This window comes from Eptatretus burgeri, chromosome 1 (genome assembly GCF_056783735.1).
Source record: "Eptatretus burgeri isolate ZD-2024b chromosome 1, Ebu_testis_v1, whole genome shotgun sequence".
NCBI lineage: Eukaryota > Metazoa > Chordata > Myxini > Myxiniformes > Myxinidae > Eptatretus > Eptatretus burgeri.
Genome location: NC_140961.1, coordinates 127,447,042 through 127,467,620, shown reverse-complemented (window position 1 = coordinate 127,467,620; position 20,579 = coordinate 127,447,042). Strand labels below are relative to the sequence as shown.

At 45.0% G+C, this 20,579-nt stretch overlaps 1 protein-coding gene across 1 annotated transcript in view; it reads left to right on the top strand.

The window, feature by feature from the left end:
- LOC147035379 (extracellular calcium-sensing receptor-like) overlaps positions 1 to 20,579 on the top strand; it is a 65,374-nt gene that overhangs the window by 972 nt on the left and 43,823 nt on the right. The window contains exon 2 of the mRNA XM_085867488.1: positions 445 to 718. Within this exon, the coding sequence (XP_085723614.1) occupies positions 445 to 718 (274 nt within the window). The remainder of the gene's footprint in view (positions 1 to 444; positions 719 to 20,579) is intronic.

Genomic DNA, 20,579 nt, shown 5'->3' with positions numbered 1-20,579 from the left:
TGACAGGAAGAGTATTGGATTCCGTTGAGAGCCATGTACCGACTATGAGAGTGGAGGAATTTTTCAGAATGTGATGAGGGGAAGTTGGCTTGGATGCTATAGGCTTAGAATTTGGAGGGCAAGGCATGGTGTCAGACTGTGAAATGCTCAAGATATGTGCAGAGAGATGGCACTGAACTTAGCCAAGTGACATTTTCCTGTTACTTTGTGTTTTTTTTTTTACTTTTAGAAGATAATGAAGAAATTATTAGAATTTCAGCACGTTCCATGCTTTGTAATAACAAAAAATGACATTTAGCAGAATACACTAATCATGATAAAATGAATAATTTAATGTTTACTTTCTTAATAGGTAAGCTGTTTAAAAAGTCTTAAAAGGTAAAGAGAGAAAATAGAAAATGAATATGATAAAATATATAACTAGAATGTTTCCTTTCTTTATAGATAAGCTATGGTGCTTCTTGTAAGTGCCTGAGTGACAAAAAGAAATTCCCATTGTTCTTGAGAACTTTCCCAAATGACAATTTCCAGGCAAATGCTATTTTGAGCCTTGTGCGCTATTTTGGATGGCAGTTTGTTGGAACTGTGGCCTTAGATGATGCCTACTGTAGAAATATAATGTTACAGTTCTTGGCTGGGGCCGAATCAAATGGAATGTGCATTGCCTACCAGGAAATTCTGCCAAGGAATTATGATTCACAAGATCTTGAACGGCTTGGTAAATCGATTTGTGAATGAAATTCGCATTTATACAGTGCTTCGTTTTTCATGCTTTATCCAAACATCCATCCACCTGACTACGATACCTCTAAACATTTTCTAGAAATTAAGATCGATAAAACCTGGTCTGCAGCAAATGTGGGTTCAGGACCGTAATTAACCCCTCTACATCTGAACTCCCTCCACCCTCTGACTCCTCATGCATCTGCCCCATTTGTTCATCCACAACACCTGAGCCCTTATTCTTCCCTCCGATCGAATATTGTGGACCAATAATTTTCAAGGTATTCATACCAGTATCACTGGTCTTTCTGTCAAGGCTACTGCTGCAGCTCCAAACGCTGTATGTTTAACAGAAATCTTCCTCTGAGAATGTCTCTGCTCACTCTGTCTCCCCCTCACTATTTCTTCTTCCATTTTGGCAGTCCTCACACCTATCCAACTGGTGTTAATACAAAACTATCTGTCTATGTCTCGATGCCCAAAATTGCATTCCTTATCTTGCTTTGTCCACATGAACCTCTTCTAGGCCTCTGTAATTGCATACTGTACTTATAAGCAACTACTTAATGTTGGTCTGTGTGGTTGACTGCACCCAAAGATGATGCATAACGCTTTGGGATGATGCATAACACCATGCATAACACTCGATCTCCATGAACACAGATCAACTCATAACCATCCATCCCAACTCATTGTTCTTTATCTGTGGCGACTTCAACTGCCACCATGCTAGTTAGTGGGGTGTTATCTCCATACTAACTAGCCATGCCATTGCAATAAATGCTCTCTATCAGGACACTCTCTATCACTGCCTGACCAACACAGGATGGCCGACACCGAAACTTTTCATCCTTTTAAGAAACAACAACCATTGCTGAGCCTTCCTCACACAATAATTTGTGTTTATCTCCCACTTTTGATCATTGGAAATACGTATCCCTAAAATTTGAAAGAAGTGACAATCTCAACTTCAACATCGTGAATAACCAAGGGTTGAATGGGAGTTTTGTTTTTCAGGAAGTCAGCAATAATTTCGTTTGTCTTTACGATGTTGAGTTTGTGATCGTTTAGAGAACACCATTACACAAGTTTCTTGACTTGATTACGGTAATTTCATCACTTAATAAACAGGCCAGCAACAATCGAAGACATAGATTTATCGAGATGGTTTACCACGTGATAGAGAGTGAGAGAAACAGCATAATCAACTGAGCAACTACGATAGGCAAACTGATAAAGGTCAAGGGAAGCAGGTTCTTCTGACCACAATCTTGTGAACATCACTTTACTTACCACCACTTCTACTCCTCTGACTGCTCTGATGAAACACCAGTATTGGCATTTCAATTATGCTGACTGGACTGGTTTATGAAACTTCTTTTCTGACTTTCCCTGGAAAGACTACTGCCTCTCCTCAGGCAATGTCTCTATCCCTGCTGAATGTATAGCTGAAGTTATTGTTGCAGGAATGGAAGCTTATATCCCCTTCTCTTTGAAGTCTATCTGTCTTTCCAATTCCTGGTTCAATAATTCCTGCTCTGCAGCCATTCATGCAAGGGGTGCCACATATCAGACATGGAAAAACTCATCTTCCTCAGACTCGCATTCAGCTTTCATATCTGCCAGAAATCATTGCAAACATGTTATTCGTGAGGCGAAGCATTCCTTTATTCAAAAGTAATGTGACAACCTCTCATCTTCTTCCATTAATATATCTTTCTGGTTCTTAGCTCAAAGTATCCCCAGCAACTTCTTTCCTTCACTTTTCCGTTCCGATGATACTATCGCTATCTCTCCAACTGATCAAGCAACTCTTTTTGGTTCTCTTTTCTCCTCTAACTCCACACTGGATGACTCTAACATTCCATCTCCCTCTGATGCTTCCCTTGCCAATCCTATGTCCCTCTCTATAATCTCTTTTCATGCAGTCAAAAAATCCTCCTCTCTCTGTCCATAAGCAAAGCCCATGGGCAAGATGGCATTCCTCATGTCCTGCAGGAATGTACTTCAGAACTTGCACCCATGCCTACTCGTTTGTTTAAAATCCCAAAATTTTCCTTTTTCCTGGAAACAAGCCCTAGTGCAGCCTATTTTAAAGAAGGGTGATCGTTCAAACACTTCTAATCACCTCCTATTGCTCTTACCTCTACTATTTCCAAAATCTTTGAATGTCTTCTCAATTCAAATTTTCTCAAGCATCTTGAATCTCACAGTCTTCTATCTGATCACCAATACGACTTTCGCAAGGCAAGATCTACAGGTGATATATTTTATTCCATTACGAATGTCTGGGCTTCTTCTTTGAGAGACGATGGGGAATCCTTTCTTGTCGGCCTTGATATCTTTGGGTTTGATATCCAAGTCTTTGGGCTTTTCAATGCAACCAGCAATCTCATCCCAGATCATTGGGTTTGATATTTGAGGGTTTGATATCCAAGCTTCCCTCTTTCGGCTTTCCTCCTTCACTCTGCTCTCTCATATCGAGCTTTTTCTCTGACCGCTCTATCTCCAACCACTCTATCCCCGTAATTGTTGATGGTTCAACATTCCCCACCCCCTCTTCCCCAACAACAGCGGTGTATCTCAGGGTTCCGTTCCGTCCCCAACACTCATCCTTCTTTTTATCAATGACCTTCTTTGTTCCACAAATAACCAAATGCACTCGTATGAGGATGATTCGACATTACATTCCTCCATGTCTTTCCCATTTGCCCCATCTTACCTCACGCAATCTAGATCTCATTTTATCACAGCCACCTCTTCAAATTCAGATTTGGACAAGATCTCCCAGTGGGGAAAATGTAATCACGTTAAGTTTAATGGTTCTAAAACTCAATTTATTCTCATCTCCCTCTCTCTAAAACCCCTCTCAACTCTCCAGTATCCATGGAAAGCTCCGCAATCACCCCATGTGATACAATAAGCCTCCTATATATTACTCCAACATCAAATTTATTCTGGAATCCACAAATAACACAAATAGCAAAGTCTGCGTCGAATAAATTATGAGTCCTACTCAGATGTCGAAGATTCTTCTCCTCTGAAGAGTTCTTCTAACTATATTTTTGCAGGCCGGGTGTCGGGTGAGGAGACCGCCCGGGGGGTGGGGGGCTATCTCGGGTTCCCACAAGACTCGCTGGAATTGCAGACCATCGCACACGGATCCACTATTAAGCACGTGGTCAGCGCTCACGTTCGCCCGATTCTGTTATCGTGTGCGCGTGGCCAACCCCTATCTGTGTCAGGAATTGAGGGGAACGGTCAGATATAATAATTAGATGGAGGCTTGGAATGAAAAAGAATATAGGTATACGTATCAGATTGAGAAATAGAGAAAAGAGAATGCCGAGATAATTAAATCCAGAAATGGGTTAACAAGCTCAAATGAGCTAAGATCCTCGTCCTCTTTATGATGACGTCATAAAAACGAATATGACGTCATTGTGATGTATCAGGGTTGCGATAAATTATCTGTGCTAATGCCCGGCTTGATTCCCACAAACAAAATTCAAGCAGCTTGCCTAGTTTTGGAGATAATGGTATGGGCGATTTCCATGAGCGGCGATATTATGACGTCAACTTTTTTCCAGGAAGAATTTCCAAAATCGGAGATGGCTACTGCCTGCACGTGCGCTTTCTGCATATACATGGCAAGTTTCACGAAGATCCGATGAAAACTCTGGGTTGTGAAACAAAAAATGTCAAAAAATAGGAATGACTTCATAAAAATTGATGTGACGTCATAGTGATGTATCATATGTGTGGTAATTCATCTCTGCTAATGCGCTGTTTGATTCCCACAAACAGAATTCAAAAAGTTTGCCTAGTTTCGGAGATAATTTTTTAGCGATTTCCATTAGCGGAGATATTTTGACGTCATAACTTTTTTTTCTCAGAGGAATTTTCAAAATCGGAGATGGTTACTGTCTGCGCAGGGTATTTTTACATATATACGCCAAGTTTCAGTAAGTTTCGATGAAAACTGTAGGCTGTGAAACAAAAAAGTCCACAAGAAGAAGATGAAGAACAACAACGTGAGTAAGACTTAGAGATCCTCCACGAGGATCTAAAAAGAACGTGCCGCCCATAACTTGCAAACTTGTGTCCTGTACAACATGGCGTGGTTGTTGTTTTTCTGTTATCAGCCTCTGACAATGTAGTTATTGGCACCAAGATGCCAGCCACGCTCTCACCGATATTGGGTCGTTTGCTTATTCAGGTCAGGTATGGGAGCATGTGCCAGAACAGTGCGTCGCTGCGTCCACTTTCCGCCGGTACTCCAGGGGCCTCCGTCTGGCCATCCCCCAGGCAGATGCCAGGCCCATCCCCATCACCTTGAGATGATGGTCAACCTGCTGCAACCACGAGGCACGTGGTCGGCCCACTGGCCTCCTCCACTCATGAGACTCCCTTGCTGAGAGAATCTGGTGAGCAGGATCAGCGTTAGGAAAACGAGCCACATGTCCATACATCCGCAGCTGATGCTCACGGACTATGCAGGTAACAAATCTCATCCGAGTCTCTCTCAGCAACCGCTCGTTGGACACAAAATCCGACCAGCGATAGCCAAGGATTCTCCGAAGAGACCTGGTACCAAAGGAATTAAGTCTCCGTCTCAGATCCTTGGTCAAAGTCCAAGTCTCGCACCCATAGAGCAAGACTGGAAGTACCAAGGACCTGAAGACTCGGACTTTCGTCCTCCCGCACAGGTACCGGCAGCGCCACACCCCATGATCCAGTGAATCCATGACTCCCCAGGCCCGACCCAGACGTCTATTGACCTCCGGCTCACAACCTGCGGAAACATGAATATCACTGCCAAGGTAAGTGAATCTATCCACGACCTCAACATCCTCACCGTAAATTGGTCTGATCACAGTTTCCCTCATTCTCTTCTTCATTTCTGTTGTCATCCACTACATTAACATTAGCAGACTTGCTGGTGTCTGTTCTTACTCCAGATGATGAATATAGCAGCGGCCATGGGGCTGAAAAAAAACCACCATACCCCTCCTGATGGTAGAACAAAACAAGACCTCTTTTAGATTCTTCATATGGATGTTTATTAATGGAAAAGGATGGTTGTCCATTTCCAGAAGGTGTGTAACCATTTCAATTAACCCCTTCTACCCCACAGCCTGTCAAATTACGGGTGGAATTACAAAAGCATTTTCACCTTGGTACAGCAAAAAAGAACCAAAAAAAACTTTCATTATTTTCTTTGTAGGACATGACAGGAAACAGAATTATTATGATTACATACCTTAAAATGCTTTTTGGCATGTGCTTTTAACACTTTAGCAACTAAATTTTGCTAGACTTTTTGAATTTTCTGACATACTTTTCAAATCATTGTGTGGAAATTTTCCATATGTGTGATAAATGCAGATCTCTTGTAACCTAGACAGAGGACGGACATGTTATGGCACAACTGAGGGTAATTCAGGGGTAGCATGTGGTATTTAAAGGGATTATTTAGCCCATTATTAAAGGCATCGATTTCCTGATAAAATCTGGCAAGGCAAATGATGTCATCCTGGAAGCACACATAAGATTTGTTTGAGATAATATAGATAAAGTAAAGCCACTACTGTAATGGTACATGTTTAAAAAAACACTGGATCTCATGCTGATTAACCCTTTACAATCCAAACTAACTGCAAAATATGTTGCTTTTTAAATTTATCACCATGTACCAGGAACTACAATGGAACTTCATATATATATATATATATATATATATATATATATATATATATATATATATATATATATATATATATATATATATATATTTTATATATATATATATATATATATATATATATATATATATATATTTATACATATATTTATATTTATATATTTATTTATATTTATATATATATTTATATATATATATATATATATATATATATATATATATATATATATATATATATATATATATATATATATATATATATATATATATATATTGTTACGGCTGTGGATATTAGCAAAACCACCATTCAGGGCCCGTAGGTGAGATAACTCTAAGTACATGTGTAGTTAGCCCCAAACCCGTTGTTTAGAGGGAATTTATGTGATTCATTCGGGCTGCGACGCTTTGAGATAGCCGTTTTTCTGTTCTATCTTTATTTTGAACCAACCACGTCTCAACCGCCAGAACCATCAAACCACCACCGATAAACCCTCCACCACCCTCACCTCTCTCCTTCTACGGCCATTCCCGCACAACCTGTGAACACTGAGCGTCGGGCTGTCTTGGGCTCCTTCAAGATACGCACCGAGCCGCGAGTGCAAATAGCGGCCTTTCCGAGGGAGAAGTCGGATCAAGAACGCTACACGCCCACTTCTGTTCTGTTCAATTAGCAAGTGCAAAGTGGCTTGGCCCCGCCTCCAAGCGCGTCTGTGTGAAATCCATATATGCAAATTCTAGGATCAGGGGAAGTTCACGCCCACTTTTCCTCCGTCCAATTGGCGAGCGTGGCTCCGCCCCCGAGGTCATTCTGATCCGGAAATTTGCATATTGTTTTCTCCTGCCGGCCTATAAAACGGCGAGCGCAAGGCAAATAGAGGAAGAGTCAGTTTTTGGTTGGAGAGCAGAGTGTGGCAGTGGCAAAGTGTGGTAGATAGTGGAGTCGGGTGGCGAAGGCATCGAGTTGGGTTCTGCAGTCAGCTGAGGAGAGTTGTGGGAAGAGGCCAAGGAGTTCGGGTCCGTGGCGAGAAGGACGGCGGTCGGCGACGAGGTCGCGGTGGGAGATCGCTCGTCGCGGGACCCAAGCCAGCCAGCCATTCTTCCTCCCCCAGGGCATCAACAATTCCCCCTTTTCCCCCGCGCTGAGATAGTGCAACAAAGGGGGACCCGCTACCACCCCACTCCAAATGTCGTGCCAACGAAACCCGCGATGGAGCACGGAGTCGGGGCACAGCCACGCGGCCACATCTGTGGCTTGTCCGCCAACGCGTCACAAGGACGCGGGTAGGACCCACCCGGTCTCGCGGACCTGGCCGCTCCTTCAGGTCCCGTGCACATATTGGCCTACAGGCCTGTCTGCCCCCTTGTCTATGAGGGTGGCTTCTTTCCTTTGCTTTTGAGTAAATGTGTGTCGGCGCCGTCTGTAAAGTAGAACTGTATAAGTGTTGCCGTGTGTGTGCGTAGTCGGTAGTAACTCTGCGTCATTGTTTCTTTTGTTTTACTGATATAGGTGCATTTTGACTGTTTGGCTGTATATGTGTGCTTTCCGTGTGTTGCGTAATAAATGTGCATTGTGTGAACTGTTTTCCCGTTTCGCTTCGTCTTTTCTTTATTGACCCTCCATCCTGCTTCACGTAAAGGGTTCGTAGTGGGCTTAATATGCCCGATAATTAATCGGAACTGTCGATGCCGACGAAAACACCGCCCGGTTATCCCAATAGCACGGAACGGACCGCTTAAGCGGTTCGTGTCCGGAGTCGGCCTGCGGCGAGGTACGATCGCCCGGTCGACCATCCGCGCAGGTACTTAGGTAGATCGAATTTGGCGAGCAACCCTATCCTGCGCGGGTGGGCAATTGGCACTGTTGTCGTGGAGTCAAACCCCCACCCGTGACTAGCTCCCGGCGTTGTTCCGAGAGGGTCACGACAGAATTGTCCGCTCCGGTGGGCGAGGCGGCCGCCATTCGAGTCGAGCGGCTGATCGCACGTCGGCGGGCGCGAATTCGCAACTATATATATATATATATATATGTATATATATATATATATATATATATATATATATATATATATATATATATATATATATATATATATATATATATATACAGTTCCTCGTGTCTACAAATTCAGTGTGTCCATTGAGAGACATGTTCAGTAGATCTACCTTGATAGAATTACCTACATGTGCAGCATATTTATTCAGTATCTAACACATTGGACTCTTCAGGTTCGAAACCGACTGGAAGAGCAACAGAATTTGGGCAGTCGACACAGTCACATATTTCAATGCATTTCAGTCCTGCAAGCAGACATGGGTGCTTTGCAGCATCCTTGCAATTACCATCTTTGCAAAGGAGGTGTATTACATCTCAGACTTCGGCTGGAGCAGAATCCTGTGTAAACATGATCATCTGCAGGCAATTTTCACCCTGATACCATCCACTGTTGCATGGTTCATGCAAATTTGGCTTTGGGATGTGACTGCTGCACCAGATGCGGGTTTGGAATCTGGCTCTGAGAGCATGCTGTCGGAATGCATCTTCCGTAGGAGGCAGTTTGTCAGCCGGTTTATCACTTGTAGTGGCAAGTAGGTACCTTAAGTCATTTAGTGTTTGAGAGCACCTTCCCTTACTACCATACAGCCCAAGTGCAAAGGTGCAAGCACTTTCCAACCACTTCTCCTGATCAGAGCCAGAGACATCACTAAGTCCAGCAACCAAATGTCCAGACTCGCATTGACTTGACAATGTAGAGAATGCAATTTTCTTCCCTATCCAGAAAAGTGCGCTGGTCGAGTCACATCCCGTCAGTGAATGAACTGCAGGAAGGCATTGGCAAATATCACTGCCAAGGTTTTCAGCAATGGAATGTGTAATGTACTGAACTGGAAGATGCTTAGCAGGCAGACACGATGTGGAGGAACAGTCGAGCCGGGCTGTGGTGCACAAGCACGAGCGCGAGCGTACTCTGCCCGTGGCTCTCCTTTATTGCGTATTAGCACACTCACGAGCCGGACGACTACTGCATTCCTACGACGCCTCAGGCGGCGCGCACACCTTATATCCCTTGCAGATACGATGACCACCACGACCACTCCTCCCATCATCACGCCCATCATGCATCATCATCATGCCCCTCCCCGTAGGCCCGCAGACTACACCACACTCCTCCCTCCTAAAAGTATGATTATTAAATGATCACCATCATCCTCAGCATAAACATAAACTTGGACATAAACAAGGCACCAAAAATGAAAACAGCGAAGTATAACAGCACACCACATCATATAATGTGTCGATGCGAGCGAGTGGAGCAGCAAAGGCCAGGTTCCAAAGACGGAGGTGCACAAAGCACCCACCAAACTCTGACCGTGTTACCGATATGGAGCAGCAAAACGAGAAGCACAGCAGCACTACGCAGCAAAAACGCCCCCAGGCGGCCCATGCTGACATGGCCCTCGCCGAGGTCGTGGCGACCTTTCGAGCCAACCTCCCCCGGCACCATCAAACGCCTCCGGCCCACTCCCCCCCAGGCAGACCCGACGTAGATAAACATTCCGAGGCCGGAAGCCCACTGTCTTGAAGCCGTGGCGCCAGCCTTGATCGACCTTGGCCGGGGGCGCTGAACAGCGCCGCTGGCTGTACGCATGTAATGCTCCAAAACAACCCACGCACCCCAATCAGTTGAGACGCCAACGCCCGTCCAAACGGCCTTGAGCGAACACAGAGAGCTGTGCTCGCAACCAGAGGTGGGGGTAACGCCGACCAGGGCACTAGTCTTGGTTCCGAGTCGACCTCCGAGACCCACACGGCAGCTAGACGGGAGCAATTCCATTTAAACCACACTGCAATCATAGGATCGCTATAAATCACTACGAACATCACTCGAAGCATTGCCAACTCACTTTTCCATACAGCGCGGTCTTTTGATAAACCCCCAGCACATGATAAAGCAACCACCTGCGGCCTGGGCAACTGGAGGCCAATAAACCTTCTTCGTTTGCCCCCACATCACATTGATCATAATACCAACCCCATTGACTGATCTCCGCCAAATCCACTTTCACACGAGAACTGCTGGCATTTATTTCAACAACGTTAAACTGCATCACTAGAGCAAGGAAAAACACATATGCCATGAACAACAACCCACAACCCACATCATGAGTCCGTTTCTTGGTTGTCGACTCGATGCTGTGACTCGCGACTCCCTTTAACGCCACAGGCTCACCGCCACCTGTTGAAGCTGCCTGAACAACACCGACGCGCATTGCCTCACGAACACTGCCGAAGCGCGGGAATTCATCGTGAGCGAAGCGTGGGAACTCATCGCGAGAGCTGATACGGCTCTTGCCACTCCCGAACTGCACATCACTGCCGCCGGCAGCAACGAACGGTCGCTCCCGCTGCATCGACGCGGCCTCCGCCGCCAGAGCCTTGCCCTCGGTACTCGACGAAGGCCTCGAAGAGAGCACTGGCACATCTGGAGGTACGAACCGGAGATCCAGTCCGAAGTGCGCCAGCCAGTCCTGACCCAAAAGGGGGGGCCCCTCCCCTCGTACAACGAACACCGAGAGCTGGGCGCATCGATCTCGGTAGCGCACTAAGACGTCGGCCCTCGCAAGCGGTGCAATCGCTTCACCGGTGTACGTGTATAACGACAAAGCCGTCTTGACCAGGCGAATACCGCGAAGACCACGAGCCGCCTGCTCACCCATGACCGACACTGCAGCCCCGGTATCCACGGAAAACACAGTCGGTTGGCCATTCACTTCAACCTCAACCGTGAAAGGCGTCGTCATCTCTGAACCAACGGAAAACAGACTCAACCGTGGTTGCATCTCCTGCTCCGGCTCGCCGGCATCGTCATGCCCCGGTTGCAGGCCGATCTCCAGGTCACTGGGGTCCTCCCGCACCTCGTCATCCAAGACCCCAACGGAGGCCCCCGCCATCCGACACATACGCTTCAAATGTCCCACCTTGTGAAAATGCAAACACACGGTGTTCTTATACGGGCACATCTGTCGCAGGTGCGGTCCCCCACACCCCCAGCACCCCCTGAAAGCCCCTTCGCTCCAGGTGCGACCATGCTGCGGTGCCCCTTCGCTCCAGGTGCGACCGTGCTGCGGTGCCCCTTCGCTCCCGGTGCGACCATGCTGCAGTGCCCCTTCATTCCCGGTGCGACCGTGCTGCGGTGCGCGCCCTCGTCCCGCACCGCTAGGCGCGCGAGCACCCTGCGGCACTTGTGCCATCGCGCGGACTCCGGGCTGCGCGACCTGTGGCACTTGTGCGGTCACCACGTGGACCTCAGGATTAGCCGCCATGCCCCAGCTGGAGCGACTCATTACGTCCTGGCCAGCAATGGCGCGGACATCCGTGAGTGTCTGCTCGACAGATGAAGCAGTCGCGACCGCCGAGTCGAATGTGATGTCGGTCAACCGCAGGATGGCTGCTACCATCTTTGCGTCTCGCAGACCAGAAATAAAACGATCTCTGAGCCGTGCCGGACGCTCCTCTGTCGTGAATTTGCATGGCACAGCCGAATGCTTCACCCGTGCTACGAAGTCCGCAACGCGCTCCTCACCACCCTTAGCGAGATGATCGAACTGGAACCGCGCGAGATGTAACGACTTCTCTGGCGCCAAGTGGGTCTTCATTTTCGCCACGATGTCCTGAAAGGATAGCACGTCATCACTGGGCCTATTTGGAGCCACCAAATCACTCAGCAGCCGGTAGTGCTCCGTTGATAGCGAGGCAAGCAAGATCGCCTTGCGTTTCTCTTCATCCTCTACATCATTCGCCCGAAAGTAGCAACCTAACTGCTCCGAAAACAACTCGAACTCATCTCCCCCGAACACGGGTACACGTCCGTGCGCTGTGCCCCGACCTTCTGCCATGCTCGTGCTGGCGAGACCCTTGGCTCCGTAGCTTGGAACCGCTCTGCACACGCCGATCCGAAGATCCTCGTCAGCCAACTGTAATGTACTGAACTGGAAGATGCTCAGCAGGCAGACACGATGTGGAGGAACAGTCGAGCCGGGCTGTGGTGCACAAGCACGAGCGCGAGCGTACTCTGCCCGTGGCTCTCCTTTATTGCGTATTAGCACACTCACGAGCCGGACGACTACTGCATTCCTACGACGCCTCAGGCGGCGCGCACACCTTATATCCCTTGCAGATACGATGACCACCACGACCACTCCTCCCATCATCACGCCCATCATGCATCATCATCATGCCCCTCCCCGTAGGTCCGCAGACTACACCACAGAATGTACAGGGATGAACCATTCTGTTGTGGTGCATCTTCCACCATGGCCAGCATGCATGAACACCTGCTCACTCAAAAGTCCTTGGTTCATATAATATAGGGGTATCACAAGTACATCAGTGTCATCGCTGCGAATGAAGGTCCTGGATACTTGGGAAGAGAAGCTTATTGCATGGAGAACCATCCTTGTATCAGCCTCTTCTTTTGCACTGTAAAGATCTAGCAAAGACTCATGGCCAGCATTGGAAACTTTCACCACTTCTTGACCGTTCCGAAACCCCCTGCCACAACAATGGACTGGCCATATGGAATTCTGTCCTGCCCATTTTCAGTCACATACTGACTGACAAATGCAACAACATCTGGCTTGTTTCCTGTTCCCTTCAGAAACTGTCTGAAATGGGGTACTGTCCTGTTGCCAAGGATGAGGTGTGTCTGCGCGACACTGGTGACTGAGCTGCCTCGACGTTCTCTTTCGCTGGCTTTTATGGATGGTGTGTTGTCATATCTGTCAAATACTAATGTGACTGTATTGGCTCCAAAAACTTGGTTTTTCATAATTTTGACCACCCTCTTGAGAATAATTTCCTACCGAAGTCATGATGCATTTGGACCCCAAGACCAAATGTAAGCGGAGTGTGTGTTGAGCACGAGAGGGAAATAATATTATGACATATGCTAGTACTCTAAGTAAATAATTTCCTGTGCTACCTTCGGAGACACCAGCTGCATTATCAAAATCATGTTTGGATGTACACCAGGAAATAAAATCTATGACCAGGTCGGGAACAAATGATCTGCATTTCCCAATCTGTAACTGGTCACTTGGTTCATACTCATGTGACTGAAATGTGATGCCATTCACAGCTTGGTGTATTATACCTTCAGCTCTGTGTGGAATTCAATTACTTTGAGTGTCAACCTCTTGTGCATCGTTTACTAGTCCAAATTCTCCTTGCTCACTCACTTCGACATGTAATTCATGAAGCCTTCTGAGTGCATCCCCAACAGTCACCATATTTGAACACACAAAGTCAGATTTCCCTGTTTGAGAAATCAACACGATCCTATCACCATAACGGCATCTCAGTTTTTCTTTCAGCTTCCATGATGGGAATTCTTGCCCTTGGTTATGTCCATTTTCTTGTAGGATCTCTACAAAGCTGTTTTGTAACTCAGACAACAACATTACTGACTTTTGTGGGGAAAATACCGAATGTTCCAGTTCCTTACACATCTGGAGAAAGGCATGGTCATAAGCAGTCTTTGATTGTTCACTTCCAGCCCTGTCTCGTGCAGCATTGATGTTCCGAACAGTAATGTAATGTCCATAGCAGTATCTATGGTATTTCGCATCAAAGGCAAACAAATCAGGATAAGCAAGCATTCAAAGGCGTACTTCATGGTCCCCTCTCTTTTCAGCAACATCCAGGACACGCTGCCATGTGGATGAACCTGTGCCAGTTGTGATAGCTGTTAATTTCTCGTTTCTTTTATACGATTTTCCACAGATAAAGCAGTTGTCACATATGTTAAACTGGGAAGTATCAGTTCTTCGCAATTTAGTCGGCCTGCCAGACGTCCCCCCTCCAAGATCTTGAGGATCTGATTGTTGTTGTCCATTTGCACAAGAGTCCTTGAGGACACATGCTATATTCTTCTCACTGGTGTAGGAAGCACGGCAGTTCTTATGGGAAAGATAGACTGACATTTTCAATTTGAATGTCCTGCACATTGGGGTAGATTCTTCGGTCAACATCATCTTGGCGCTTTTCAGCAGCATAAAGAAATGAATGAATCCCTTCAGTGGTAGGAGTTCGAACAACTGACTTCGCCCCAGCATGGTCATCAATAGGCTTTTCACAGATAATACAAACTGTACTGCTCAGCTGCTTACTTCTCTTCACTGGGGGTTCATTTCCTAATTCCATTGCTGACCTAAAAGAAAATGTAGATTTTTTTTTGAAAATGCTCACAATGTTACTTCTGCATTTACATGTTAAAATATAAAATGTTCACAATTGTAATATAATATGAGATACATAATGAAGAAATATGGAACAAAATTTGACTATTAAAGGGTTAAAACCCTTTCCGAAGTGGAATCTTGCAACTGCTCACCACATGTAATATGTTTCCTCACAGGTTCCAAACATAACCATGGAGGTTTGGGATCCATTTTGCAGTAGTATGCTGTATAGAATCAACATAATACCAAGACGGTGATTCAGCACGCGGTGGGAAGTAAGGGGTTAATTCAGACAGTTTTACACCTTTTAGAAGTGGACAACCATCCTTTTCCATAACTAGACATTCATATTATTCATTTAAAACAGATCTTGTTTTGTTCTACCACTGGGAGGGGTAACTCATTTTTGGGGCCTTTTTTATGGGCTGGCTGCTGCACGAGAAAGCAAATCTTCTGATTGTTGTTATTTATTTTCCAATCAATCATGGCAAGCATATGACTGTTGTCCATGTCATTCAGATGGCCAACAGCGTTAAATTTATTGAAGCTTTGCTTCCCAAGTGAACTAGTTCATAAAACTTTGGCTTCGTCATGTGCACCGGGGGGGGGGGGGTGGGGTGGTGGCATTCCTTTCGCTGTACCTGGAGTCTACCATTTGCTTGAAATCTTCTTGAAATGTATGGTGCTCTCTCACACCTCTGGTGAACTTTGGCATATTTGCTTTTTTACCATCTTGAAATTGAAGGGTAATAGTTTGACCTCACTTCTAACTTCATTGCTAGTTTCAGGAACTTCATCCCCAGTTGCCATCTGTGCTGATTCTGCAGCTTCCACTTTACTTCTGGCGTGCTTGCAGACAACTTCTCTGCTTTCTGCATGCTCGATGGTATTGATTACTTCAGTAGGCCATGTGCAATCCTCACACTCAGAATCGGGTTGAATCATGAGGGGAGGGGACAGCCATTTTATGAGATGTGACTTTTAGATTTTTTTTAACTGTTCTGAGAATTCCTATTAGATCCTGTCCATATTTTTGATGAAATTGATGCAAAGAAAAATATTTTATTTTTGCTATCTTTGAAAATCTTTTCTAATCAGTATGTTAATTAGATACTATGGAGTGAAACAATTACATCTCTGCTGATGCTGTCAAGTTTTTCATGTTTTCAAGCAATCTGATCGCAGGCCATCAGTATGGATTTCTAGAGAGAGAGAGAGAGAGAGCGAGTGACTTGCCTTGACTTGACTCGACGGTACTTTTATTACAAAAGTACAAAAATTGATTGCCTCACATGTAGAGGCTCACACATTTGCACAAATACAAAAATTGATTGCCTCACATGCAGAGGCTCACACAGTTGCACACAATTTCCATAAACAAACAACAAGAAAGTTTAGACAGAGGGTATACAGTAACTAACTAATAAGTAAATTTTAACTGACCCTCAGATACTTTACAGAAAGCATTGTTTACACACCATTGGGTCTCAAACACCTGAACCTGAGAGCAACACCAGGACTCCAGTTTGATTCTTGAAACACTAAGGGCTTTAAACACCTCTAGGCTGTCTGTTGTATACAAATCATTACACATTTTTGATTTTCTTGTTTTATATAGAACAAGCTTAGCTTGTGAAAGGAAAAAAATGAATTAGGATTGCTGTTGGGGACTTGAAGGGCATACTCAGGCAAAAAATAAAGGTTGGAAAAATCAAAATGACTTGAGAGACATGCCAGAAGCATCTTCAGGAAAACAAGTAAAGGGGTTAAACGGTTACAGCATACGTATATACGCGTGAGGTAGTGTTTCAGTTTGTCCACAGAAGGGACATTGCTGACTTTTTGTTTGTGAAAAACGGTGAATTAGAGAATTTGTTGGCAATACCCAATGTGCGATTCTCCATTGGAAATCTCCAACCCGTTTTGGTACAGGCTGTCTATAGTACCAATTCCAAACAGGATAAAGGGGAGGGATTTTTGGTAAGACTGTGACCCATCTACAGGATACGGGGGAGGACAAAAAGGAAAAAGGACTTTTAGGCATTGTATGTTCAGGGTTTTTCGATTATTCCCAGAAAGGGATCGAGATCGGCCAAAACCAATAGGTTCTAGACTACTAGAGCCAGATAGATAAAGGTTTGGGAAAGGTGGGGAAAAGTCAGAGGCGGGTATGGGAGGGTTTTTTTTCCAAACTTTTTGTGAGGCACAGTAGGTGTGTAGTTCCGATTTTAGCACACTGTCCACTTTGCGACATGATCTAATTCCAACCTCTGATGCAAGAGCAGTGGCACTTAGCCACCTATCATTGGTGACATTCTTTAAGTGGCACAATTTCGTTATTGCATTGTTTATGAACTGCTGAATGAAAGCATTTTCCCCTTCATTTCCTTCAAATAAACTGTTGTGAAACAGTGGCTCGTTGAAGAACATGGGTTCAGTGTAGGTCGAGGGGTCACGACGGCAGCCGAAAGCTTGCCATGCATTAAGTAGGCTTCAGTGAAAAGCAGGTAACCCAGATAAATCCATCTTTGTTGAGTCCATCAAGAACAACTCTTGTGCAAAGTTCAATTTTCCAGCTTGTTGGAAGATGCAACTGGTGAGTTGTCGCCAGACCAAACAGGGTTCATACAAGAAGCGCCATACTGTTCGCAGCCGGAAAGCCATGATGTGGCACTTGACATTCACGAGTCCTTGGCCACCTTCAGCCATTGGTAAGTTCAGGATTTCCGGTTGCAGGCAATGCTTTCCAGACCAGAAGAAACGAGTGATGCATTTCTGTATGTTGTCCACGATGTCTACAGGTGGCTGTAGGGCAAGAACCTTGTACCATAACATTGAGGAGACCAGACTGTTGATGACTCGTACCCTGCCTTGATAGGACAGTTGGCAGAGTAAACTCTTCCATTTCAGTAAAATTAGTTCCATGCGTGCCAACAAACCTTCCCAGTTATGCCTCACAAAATCGCCCGGACCAAGAAACACTCCCAAGAATTTGATCCCATCACTTTTCCAAGAAATATTGGCAGGTAGACAAGGAGGGAGAGGGAAATGTGGGGTGGATAAGGGATAGGTAGAGGGTTGGAGCCACAGTGCTTCTGTTTTAGCCCAATTTATTCTGGCTGATGATTTACGAAAGAGATCCAAGGTACTCGCCATCTTAACAATGTCTTCTGCATGATTTATGCAGACAGATGTCATCTGCATCGGCGATGCTTTCTAAGGGATTAGTTCACATAGTGACACCAGATAAGGATTTACGAAGGGTGTTAAAGAAGAGTTCAAGAGAAAGAGTATACAATATTCCTGAAAGAGGGCAGCCCTGCCTTACCCCTCTCCCAACCCCAAAAGGGCGTACAAGTTCATTGTTTATTTTTAACAAGGCCATTATGTTTGAATAACATAACTGTATATGTGATAGAAAGAGGGGGCAAAAACCAAAAGATTTTAAAACTTCAAAAAGGTATGTGTGACAAACACAGTCAAATGCTTTCTCCTGGTCCAGGAAGACAAGGCCACAACTTCCATGATTTATCTCACAGATATCAATTACATGTCGAATAACAGAGATACTATCCTGGATATTACGCCCGAGGAAACAGTCGGTTTGTTCCATGTGTATAATATCCTTTAGTAGAGGTGAAATACGTAAGGCCAAAGCTTTTGAGAGGATTTTATAGTCTGTACACAGCAGGGACAAAGGGCCTCCACTGTGAGATGAGCAAGGGATTCCCTTTTTTTAGGAATCAAAGTACGGCTCTTCTGCAACTTAGTGGGAGTTCATTCTTCTCCAGGCTCTCTCGGAAGACCAGAAGCAATTCCGGTCCAATCAGGTCCCAGAATTTTTTGAAGAACTCCGCTGGTAGACCATCCAGCCCAGGTGATTTCCCCCCATTCAGGCTCTTAAGGGCAGCAGAAAGTTCCTCGAGTGTGAGTGGTGATTCTAAATCCAACTTTTGCTTGGGGGATAGAACACTGATACCATCCGCCAATTGAGAAACCAGTTCTAAATCAACATCTTTTGCCTGGTAAAGTTTAGAAAAGAAAAGTTTTGCGTTGTTCTTAATTCTACCGGGTTAGTAGTGACCGAGTTATCAGGCCGTTTTAGATTACGGAATGAGGCGATTTTGATTCAAAATAAAAAAACCGGGTTGGGTTATCTAAGAGATGAAGGTGTTGAAAGCATAATATCATTAACGCTCCTTGGGTATGGTTGGTGATTTCCGATTGAGAAGAGACTTTTTCTCATGCAGTCTTAGTTTTTGTTGGGGGGCAGGGTGGGTTTTTAGGTTGCTTTGAATTTGTAGAATTTCTTTCTCCAGTTCCGCTTTTATTCTGCGTTCTACTTGTGTATTTAAAGAGCAGAAATGTTGACAGAAATTTCGAATTTGGACCTTTGTGTTGTCCCACCGAAAAGCCACTGTCACACCTTGACGTTTTAGCCAGCATATGGCAACGTATCAAAATGTATGTAAAACACTGGCGTACGCTGAACTATTGCTGTTTTTTTTTAAGTTTTGGGCATATAATAACGTGTTGGACGTATGGATAACGTATTAGTAATGTACACAGAATGTTTTAATCACATATAGATAACTTATACCAACGAATGCTGAGCGTGTTGTCGGCGTTCACAACCTATGCCCAACGATAGTCTAACTTATGCATAGCACGCGGCAGCGTATCGCTGACGATCACGTGCCGTAGGCTATTAATAGGCTGTGGCTCGACGATTCAAATCATAACCTCACTAGACATCGAAGTGTGAAGCCGCTGTCACACCTTGACGTTTTAGCCAGCATATGCCGACGTATGAAAAATTTGCCGAACCAAGCTGGCACACGTCGAAAACGTTCTGGGTAAGTTTTGTATAGGTTAAGAGCACGCTGGCATATGTCGTATTATGCTGGCATACGTCGTAGTACGCTGGGATTCGTCATTGTATGTCGAGAAATTTTCAACATGTTGAAAATTTCTCGAGGTATGACACACATTCCGCATACGCTGGCATAAGTTGTAGGCGTGCAACGCGATCCTTGACACACGTCGACAAACGTTACTTGTACGTTACTCATAAGTCGAAACACATCAAGGTAATGGTTAGCGTCAGTTTTCCAGACTCCCTGGTTTTTTTTTCTTCGGTATGACGGGTCTGATTTAAATCGTTGAGCAGCAGCCTTTTAATTATATTATATTATAGCTGCACGAGAAAGCGAAGTGTCAACATGACCGTCATACCGAAGAAAAAAAAAACAAAAAAAAAACAGGGATTCTGGAACACTGACACTAACCATTATATTGACGTGTTTCGACTTATGAGTACCTTACAAGTAACGTGTGTTAACGATTGCGTAACGTGCCTTCAACTTATGGCAGCATTATGCGGAACGTGTGAGTCATACGCTGGCATACGTCAGGAAATTTCAAGCATGGAAAATTTGTCTAACAGCTCGGCGAACTACGACGTTTGCCAGCATACTATGACATATGCTAGCGTACTACGATGTATGCCAGCGTGCTCTTAACGTATACAAACTTACCCATAACGTATTCGACGTGTGCCAGCGTTTTAGCCCAATTTTGCACACGTCAGGCATACGTTCGCTAAATCGTCAAGGTGTGACAGGGCCTTAACCGCTGGTCTTTAAATTGGGGCTTAGCACCTACTAAATTGGACCATACACTTTGAAAGGCACTATCAAAAGAGGGGTTATCTAATATGGATATGTTAAGTTTCCAAAAAGAGTGGCGATTTGGAGATGACCCTATACGGTAGCACATGGTGATAAGGTGATGGTCCTAGAAACCAGATGGAGAAATTCTCGTGGTCGGTGAGGGGTTAATAAGGGGTGAGTTTATGTAAAATCTATCCAGCCGAGCAAGGGCCACCTGATTGTGGGCAACTTTACTCCAAGTA